This window comes from Arachis duranensis, chromosome 1, assembly GCF_000817695.3.
Source record: "Arachis duranensis cultivar V14167 chromosome 1, aradu.V14167.gnm2.J7QH, whole genome shotgun sequence".
Classification (NCBI taxonomy): domain Eukaryota; kingdom Viridiplantae; phylum Streptophyta; class Magnoliopsida; order Fabales; family Fabaceae; genus Arachis; species Arachis duranensis.
The window spans coordinates 13,038,284-13,048,034 of NC_029772.3; the positions used below are offsets into that span (position 1 = coordinate 13,038,284).

At 33.8% G+C, this 9,751-nt stretch overlaps 1 protein-coding gene across 1 annotated transcript; it reads right to left on the bottom strand.

The window, feature by feature from the left end:
* Positions 1–4,963: 4,963 nt before the first annotated feature.
* On the bottom strand, positions 4,964–9,718 carry LOC107479260 (uncharacterized membrane protein At3g27390). Its single transcript, XM_016099410.3, has 9 exons — positions 9,427–9,718; positions 9,127–9,235; positions 8,817–9,012; positions 8,210–8,343; positions 7,687–7,975; positions 7,382–7,488; positions 7,126–7,297; positions 6,063–6,511; positions 4,964–5,480 (listed from the first exon to the last, which is right to left on the bottom strand). Exons 1-9 carry the CDS (start codon positions 9,515–9,517, stop codon positions 5,234–5,236), a joined length of 1,794 nt encoding a protein of 597 aa, XP_015954896.1. The 5' UTR covers positions 9,518–9,718; the 3' UTR covers positions 4,964–5,233.
* Positions 9,719–9,751: the final 33 nt, after the last annotated feature.

Sequence of the window (9,751 nt, forward strand, 5' to 3'; positions counted from 1 at the left end):
GAATCTATATAAAGATTATGTGCTGAAAGGGACAACTTAATCATACTCAATCAAGCCTCTTCATATGTTTTTACTATATAATTAATAATTAGCATTTAAAATAATAAGGAACAACATAGCTTAGTGGCAAGGAGAGCATGCAGGCACAAAAAAGATCCAGATTTAAACTACATCTTCACCTATTTTGACCGGTTCTATTCTTTAAGCGGTTCAAATACTGGATCAGACCGGTTGGAAGTCCAATTTATTGATTTTTTGGTCGAACCGATCAGTCTAGTCTGGTTCTTACAACTATGACTTGAGGCTTCAGTTCAAAGTTGTTGGCATTGGCAGTAGGTGTCACACAATGCTACTTCCACAACTCCCTGGATTATGTATAGTGAAAGATCCAAGAGTGCTCCTAAGATGAGGAACATTAGCATTGTGATTTGTATTCTCAGCCATGGTGTATTCGGTCTCTTCTTCAACTACCTCTTCAACCTCTTCTTCAACCATTTGATCTCTAGCTTATTTTCTTTCATGCCAAAGAGTTCTTTCTATCTCAGGATTGTAGTGAAGATGCTCTTTATTCCTGTTATTCTGCATAGATAAAAAAACAACAAAGAAATCAAATTGGATCTCCCTTCACAATGACGAAGGAAATTTTCAGGGGGGAAAATAAAATAAAAACAGTAAATGAATAAAAGCTAAAAAGATCTAATCTAGGTAATCAATTGATTGGTAGTTTGTTAACCATGATTAATCCTCGGCAACGGCGTCAAAAACTTGATGTGAATTTTACACCACAATAATGCCGACAAGTGCACCGGGTCGTACTAAGTAATAAACTCACAGTGAGTGAGTGTCAATCCCACGAAGATTAACAAATTAAGTAAGCAATGACCAATCAATTAATTTAGTCAGATAATTAAATTTAGGTTTTTAAAAGGTTTGAACATAAACAGCAACGTAAAAGAAACAGTGAGTATTGAAAGATAATATGATTAAAAAAAGTTAAGGTTTTAGAGATGTTGAGACGTCCGGATCAATAATTTTCACTTTTCACCTTGATTATGCAAAGATACATCCATGACAAATTATTAGTAATTAAATCCCAATCTCTTAGTAATTCAATTTCTCTTTAACCTAATTAACCACTAATTCTTTAGTCAATTACTTAAGAAAAGAGTTAAGTACCTCCACTGATTTATAAGCCACACAATTCGTAAGAATCTCCTCTAGTTGATTTAATCACTTATAAAGTCTAGTTTCAAAAATTAAGAGTTGTGAGAATTGAGTTTCAAGCTTAATTTAATTAATCAACTTTTTTAAGAAGTTAAAGAAATTCAAGTCAGAGAAGAATTGTTTCCCAACACATTCAAACCTTTTAGGATGAAGAATGAAAACCTTTTCTTAAGAAGATATCAATGCATAAATCAAAAGTAGGAAAAGCTAGTGTATTAATTAATCCATGGATAACAGAGATCCTAACCTTAACCAAGGAGAATTAGTTGCTCATGTTCTTCAGAAAAATTCTAAAATTATGAAAAGTAAAAAGTGGTGAAGAAGAGAAGATAATCCCCAAAATGCCCGACTTTTCTTCTAAAATACTAACCTTAATGAAATTCAAATTCAAAACTTAAAATATAATCAAAATTCAAATAAAATAAAATCTAACTAATTAATGTTTTTCTCTAGCCATATTTTCAATCTTTTTCTCTTGTAAATCTTCAATTAATGCTATGATTGGTGGGCTTAAGTTGAGCTATTGATTGACCACATGAATGATGAAGAATTTAAGACTTAGTGGCTTAGTTTGAGTCCCCTGAAGAGTGTGCAATGTAAAACTAAATCTTGATTTAAATTTAAGTTTGGTGTTATAATAACACATCATTTTAAGCTTTTTCTTATTTATTTTCTTAGATTTTAATTAAATTTTTTATGTTTTCTAATAAAATTTAATAAATAATCAAATATTTAGAATTGAGATAGTATTTTTATGTTTTTAAAAATTTTGGGCTAAAAAATTAACAAAAATCAAGACTTTTTCACAAAAAAAGCATAAAGCGTGGTCCAAGAAGCGTGACCCAAAAAGCGTGGCTCAAAGAAAATGAAGACACGCGCATAGGAGGCTTGCCAATAAGCGAAGCAACACGCCTAGTGGAAGCTCCCCATGCCCAGTGGCCCAACTCCATTCCCGGCGGCCCACACATCACCCCTCAGCGGCCCCATTGCGTCCTCTCCCATGCCCAGTAGATGAAGCCCACGCCTAGCGGACCTACCCCTCTACAAGTTGAATATTGGGCTTCCAAGCCAGCTTAAGCACAATTACAATTCATGGATTTAACAGTTACACCCCAAACTTAATTATCCACATAATCAAAAGCCTTAAATCTATTCAGAAGAGTTGAAGATCTAGAATATTAATTATTGATTCTCTCTAAAAGTATAAGAGATTTGGTTGCTAGAGTTTGAATTAAATTTTCATTTTGAATTTGAAATTAAAGTCAGTAGCTTATCTTTTTCTCTGGAAGATAGGTAGTTATCTTATATCTCTCTAGATAAGATTAGTTTTAGTTTGAATTTAAATTCTAGAATTTAGGCTATAAATAAGTGAGCATAGCTCATAGAGAAGGGAATCAAGTCCTTGGACTCATAATTATCAAAACCGAACCGATAATCGAACCGGTCAAACTACTGAGTTACTGGGTTACTGGATTACTGGGTTACTGGTCGAACCAGTTAACCCGGTCACTAGTCAAGCTACTAGGTCACTGGATCATTGCTCACGTACAGTTGTTTTCATGTGAAGTTGATATTTAAAAATCGTTAGATGATTTGACAAGTTTGACTAAATTATCAAACTTATTATTATATACTATAAATATTTGTTGAAAAAATAATATTAATAGATATCGTATAATCATGAAAAAATAAATAAATTGTGATTAATAAAATTTATTTATTTATTTATTTATTTTTTTAATTTGTATTAAATATAAAATTATAGTTAAATAAAATATAAATTATTTAAAAATGAGTGACATTAAAATGAAATAAATTAAATATAAGTAAACTAAAACATCCTATAAGTATTATAATTTGTACATATATTGATGAGAAACATTGCAGCCTGGTGGTCATGCTAGCATCTTTACTTTCCTTAGATAAGGGGTTCGAACCTCAACCATCACATTTTGGACGCGCCGTAGGTTCTCCTTCAATTGCGACCGAGCGGTTCGGTCGAACCAATGCTCATCAGGTTTGACCGGTTTTTGCCGGTTTAGTACGGGTTTGACCGGTTCGTTTCGGTTCTTTCCTTAAGCGGTTAGACATTTGGACCGGACCGGTATTAGGTTCGGTTCATCAATTTTTTGGTCGAACCGACCGATCCGGTCCGGTTTTGCTAACTATGCTTGGACTACTTCTTTTCTTCTTGTTTTTCTTACTTCTTCATGGGTAACTAATTCTCTGTCAAAGGGTTAGGAACTCTGTTTATGTTTTCTATAGATAATTAATTTACGTTTATTTTATTTCAAAATCTTGCATTGATCTATTTCACAATTGAATTATTCGTTCTTCATTCGGATTAGTGGATCGAAAGGTAAACTAATTCTTCTTGGATTCTTTCATCATAATTAAAAAATTTGATATTTAAATCAAAGCATGAAAACTCTTTCACATGACTATTTGAATTCGGCTAGGAATAGTGGTTGAATTAGTGTGCGACACATACACAATTCTCATTCACTCTAATTTTGAATAGATGACATATAATTTGAATTAGAACAACTTTTGAAAATTATGTTTTGTTTTAAGATTAACGGGACAATACTAGCTTGAATATGTGACATATAATTTGACCTAAGAACTACTTTTAAATCTTATTTGAATTTAAAATCAATTTTTGTAATTAATCTCTTGATTAATTAATTGATACCTAATTAATGCTTGAGAAACTGAGGAGTCAGGGAATTGAAAATCAGTTACTAAAGGTTTCGTCGTGAAAGATCTATGCAAACTTCAAGATAAATAAATAATATTGGTTTTCCTAAGAGCATAAGCATCTCCAAAACCCTTGACTCTCATCACATCATCACTGTCTTCTCTCAATTCATCATTCAAGCTCACTATGTATGACATTCAAGCATTCAACATTCAAGATTCTCAAGTCTCCCAGCAAGATACTCTCTTGCCCTCTCCGATTATCAATAAGGTTTTATTAATCTAATTAGGTTTTTTAATCGAAAATTTACTTATTCAATCATTTAATTCTTGTGGGAATGATATTCACTCACCGTGGTATTACTTGTGCAATCTGGTGCACTTATCAATATCCGTGAATTTCAATTTCTGCTCATCAGTGACCATAGCAAAAATGTGAATTGCCATTGGTCTATGTATTGTATGTCATAGATAACTATCTCAAATTTATAATTCTCAAATACTACTCAAGATTCCAGGATATATAGTATGAAACTATACATAGCTCATCCAATAATTGGAATGTCATATCTGAATTTACCCAAAGTGGCAATGGTGGATTTGTGATTGGTGGTGGTGGTGGCAGACTCGCAGTGGATAATGAGGATTGAGAATTGAAGATGGAGTAAGATTAGAGTTGGAGGTTAAATTAGATTAGAGGATAATTTAAGAAATTTTTAATATTTTTTAAAGTTTGGGTAGTTTTGTGAAGAGAAGTTTATCTTTTATGAATATAAAGTTAATTTTGATTTTTTGTGAGTAGATTTGTTAGTATTATAAACATTCATAAATAGAAATGGTAGTTTATCCTATAAATGGGAGAGGGGGAACCCGATTTCATCGGTACTATTAAATACCGTCAATCACCACTGATAAAAACTTGGTCGATATTTTGCAATATGAATGAGCAATACGAGGATACAACTGAATTATAACAATTAGGAAGTAGTACCTTCCAATTTCACGTTGGGTTTGTTTAGTTGGACCAAACTAGCTTCACTTGATAAATATTCCATGCTCTATTCCCAGTTTCATTAATTTGACTTACACACTTACTCACAAACTTAGTTCAGTTTAAACTGTTCCCTTTGAAGCCAAATTGGTTCTCAAAGTAACAAAAGAAAACATATCTTCAATCTGTAATGAATTTCAATCTCAATGATCTCTTCTTTAATAGAAATCAATCAACCCAATCTATAGCAATTTACAACGATTCATTGACAACAATCTAAAAGAAAAAAGAAAGGAATAAAATTGTCTCTGTTAATTTTTAAACATTGTCATCTGAGGGAACTGATACTATAGACCTGGTTGATCTTCCAGGTCCAGCAATATCTTTTTCCAAAGAATGAATCACTAAAGCCTTTTCAGCAACATCTTTCTCCACATAACAGCTAACTAAAGCAGTTTCAGAAGCATCCTTCTCCAGAGAGTGAGCAACTAAGGTTTTAACAACGTGCCGAAACTTCCTTCTGTAAGTTGGAAACTTTGATACACTCCTTATCATTCCAATCATCCTAATACAATAGTTAATACAAAATATTACAAGGAGTTTACTAACAAGTCACTACACAAAATTGTTAGGGAAGAAAAAAACGAAACTTTTGATGGTTGTAATGAATTCAATATGTCAAGAATTTTAAAACATAACTTTTTGGTGAAAGATTTCTCTGTTCCTTAATAATATACAAAAGCAAACCCCTATTCTTATCCTTGACCAAAAAAGTAAAGTATACTTTTTGTCTCTAATGTTTGCGATTTTCTTCAAAACTATCCCTCAATTTTAATTTCGTTCAATTTTGTCATAGGTTTTCGATTCATGTCAAAGTTACCTATGGATGTTTTCAATTTTGTCTTTAACGTTTTAGATGAAATTAAGATCCAAGGATAATTTGACATAAAATTGAATGAAATTAAACATTAAGGGTATTTTGAAGAAAATCACGAATGTTAAGGACAAAAAAACATACTTTATCGGACTAAAATCTTACAATTTAACCCTAAAAAAAATTTACCACTCCATATTCAGCTTCTCATAGTAAAAAACAAGAGTTTACTTCTCTAATTTATTGAGTCAAAGATACAAGTCAATCACATACCTTCTGGAAATCCCCTCAATTTGAGCAGCTCTAAGAGCATCAGTAATCACCAAACCGCCATTATCCCAAGCCTCCAACCTTTGCTTGTTGCTTCCAAAGAGAACAACTTTCTCCAAGTACCTCACTTCATCTTCCACCAATGTAATCACCCTTATCTGCTCCTTCAGGACCATCACAGGATTGAAGAACCAATCCAACAGCTTGTCCTTCGGCCTGTTTAGATACGTGATCTCGAAATCTTCAAGGAGCAACACTCCGCTCGAGTTGGCCTTGATGGAGAAGAGGAGTGTCTGTAGAAGTGAATAACAAGGCAAGCCAACACCAACTATGGCTGCCTCATTACCATTCTTTCCCCTTAACCACTCATAAAGGTCACTCTGTGATAATACATTAGCATCCAATAATTCCTTCCCTTTCATCTCACAGTACCTCATCATATTTCCCCATATCTGTCACATTGAAATTGAAGTATAACAATATAAGGTGTGATAAGTCACTTTAGAAAATGCACATCTTTCTAACTATTTTATTTGTCCTTCCCTTTCATCTCACAGTACCTCATCATATTTCCCCATATCTGTCACATTGAAATTGAAGTATAACAATATAAGGTGTGATAAGTCACTTTAGAAAATGCACATCTTTCTAACTATTTTATTTGTTTACTATTTTGCATACTACTTTTGACATAAGATATGCACATTATTTGACAATTTCGTTGGTTAAGTATCCTACATATTTTTCCCCTATTGCATTAAGAGTTTAATTTTAATGCAGTGACCGTGTAAAACGCTTTACACAATCATCCAATCACATTCTTTTGGATGACTATTCACGTAGTCAACATAAAAGATAGTTATTTTTGTTGATGTGTTGGTACATAATTGGATGCACATATAAAACTACTTTAATTGACAGCGCATCAAAATTAAATTCATGCTTTAAACTTTAAACTATTACCTAATACATACTACTAGATAACGAGTTTCTCAGAAGAAAATTGCATGAATAGGATGAAAATTTACAAAGTTCTGGATCAAACATTAGGAGGAAAACCGCATACCTGCACCATTTTCACTTCTTGGATGGTCTCTCTTACTGATCTTGAAGGAGCCAAGCTTGGCATAAACATTGCAGGTGCCTCCATAGAAGTATTTACTCTGCCAGACACACTATTATTTCCTCGAACCGAGAACTCTGACGATTGAGAAACCATTTTCTTTCGATACTGAGGCCTGGCTGCGAGCAAATTAAACGCTGATGTTAACGGAAAAAAAAATGGCTGACAGGAGAAGGAAAATAATTGGGAAAATGCATACTTTGGAAGGAATGTCCCCTCACGAAGATAGAGCCAATCATTTGTGTATTCGTCAAACTCGGCAACCATAGCAATCACATAGGCCAAACCTCGGCGGAACGATCTTTCCTACACTCATAGGAAAGGCTAAATGGTGAGAGCAATGTCTCAATGGAAAGTACTTAAGGCTGTGTTTGGTAAGTTTCCTAAAAGTTAGGATAGAAAATACAAAGACAAGACAGAAAAGTCATCTCAATATTTCTGTCTTAAGACACTTACCAAATAAGGCCTTAGAGATGAAAGGACAATAAAAGAGTGTGATCAAACCTGATATACTATAACAGATGCATAAAGTCCAATAAAGATGCTTGAGAAAATGGCCAACAAAATGCTGGCAATGACAACGAGTGGCCAAACAAATATGGTCAAACCAGCAATGGGGACACATGCTGTTTCAAGGAATGGACCTTCTCTGCTAATTAAATCATGCAAGAGTCTGAACCAACCCTTGAATAACAAGAAAGGGCTCTTTATTATGGCAATTGCAGTGAAAAGCGGAATCTCAACAATTAGCCCCATGATCCCCACAATGATACATGCAGGAACATGAATCAACCTGCAAAAAGGGTTTGATGGAGAAAGTTCAGGTACATATATCAAGAACTAAGGGCTATTCTTCCTTTCAATTCCTAAACCCTCAATTACAATTCCAATTTTTCATAATCATGATATTGTTTTGCAACAGTACTCAGCTCAACAATCTTATAAAAAGAGAGTACATTATCACTGTTTTTTGTCTTTCTTGCAAATAAAGGAAAATGAAAAAGGTAAGAAACCTTGTGATTATTACCTTAGTCTCAGACACTCATTTGAACTAGGTGATTCTCTTATTTCCTTCAAGTAACTTGGGTACGAATGGTAACACATATCTGCAAAATCTCTTACTACAGTACAGCTTCCTTTAATGGTTCCCAAGGTTCCATCCTGAGCCCAGAAAGAACACACAAAATGAGCCCTAATTTCTACCACAAGCATGGTTTCAAATTGCAGGAACCCTATAAAAATAGTTGCATTTTGAAATCAGAGTAAATGTCCCTTCGCCCGGCCATTTATCCGAAAGACTAAACACCTCTCCACAATTCAAAAATCCTAAATCAGTCCTCAACCATCCAAATAGCTGGTCTAGGCAGTTCCTCTAAACAGTAACATGCTGATGTGTGAGGGATTGCTTAGCTCAATTACTTGGATGGTTGGAAACCGGTTAGAGATTTTTGAATTGTGGAGGGGCGCCTGGCCATTCGGACTAATGGTTAGGACCAAAAAGGGCATTTCCTCATAACCCCAAACATGGTTCATCAGTCCTGGTGCTGGGGACATGTTTCTTTCTTTCAAAAGGCTATACTGTCATTGCTATAATGTTATGAGAACACAAGAAGTAACATCCTAAGGAACCTCACCACAAGACAGTGCAAGAATTTCTTGGACTCATTATCATATCTGAAGGCCTCAAAAGTTGAAACCCATGGAGTGAAGAAGCCATAGCCAACACCAAGAAGAACGCTTCCAGCTATTCCTATACCTAACCATATACCAAATAAAGCAGGCAAAGCAATCAAAAATGCAACTTTCAACGCTGCATCAAATATTTCAATCCTGCAAAATTAAAATTAACACAAAAAAAACGAAGATAAAATCATGAGCATTGAAATTATAACTGAAAAAATCTCTATATAATAATAAATAAATAATGAAAATATTATGTTCTACTTCAAAAGGGTGTATACGGTCCATGCCACATGCCAAGGAAACAATCCAAGAATCACACCAACGTTGCCTATAATCAGTATCAAAGCAGCAATAGGACCCACAACTAAGCCTGCAGAATTTGAAGAAAAAATTTCAACAACTCATCATCCTAATTCATTTTACATGTAAGAACTTGTAAATAAAATAGAGTAAAAGATTTAATATTTATTTAGTGGTCAAAACTCAAAAGGTTAATATTCAATCATGAACTTTATAAAGAATGGAAAAAAGGGTGGAAAGAAAAGGAAAAAAGAGAAGCACCTTTTATGGCACCAAAGAAGAAGGCAGAGAAGAAAGCAAAGACCACATAAGAAGCCTTCACATAACCTTGCATAGAGCCACCAAAATCCATGCTAATTATAGGACCACGATCATGAAGAGAAATTGCTAGTTGTGATTAGAATTATTTTGAAAGAAACTATAAACACAAGAGAGAGAGAGAGAGAGAGAGGGAAGGAAAATGAGTAGTAATGATTAAATAATAACAAAGAAGAAGAAGAAGAAAGAGTCGTGCAGTGCAAGAAGATGACAAAACAAGAGAGACAGAGAAGGAAAACCGAAAACAGAACTAAGTTTATATGATTCG

Excerpts from the sequence above, each read along its gene's own strand:
- LOC107479260 (XM_016099410.3), bottom strand. The coding sequence starts at position 9,517 with ATGGATTTTGGTGGCTCTATGCAAGGTTATGTGAAGGCTTCTTATGTG. Across the intron at positions 7,298-7,381 it reads GAGGGGACATTCCTTCCAAA|GCCTCAGTATCGAAAGAAAA; the intron begins GTATGCATTTTC and ends GCTCGCAGCCAG. Across the intron at positions 5,481-6,062 it reads ATTGAGGGGATTTCCAGAAG|GATGATTGGAATGATAAGGA; the intron begins GTATGTGATTGA and ends CTATTGTATTAG.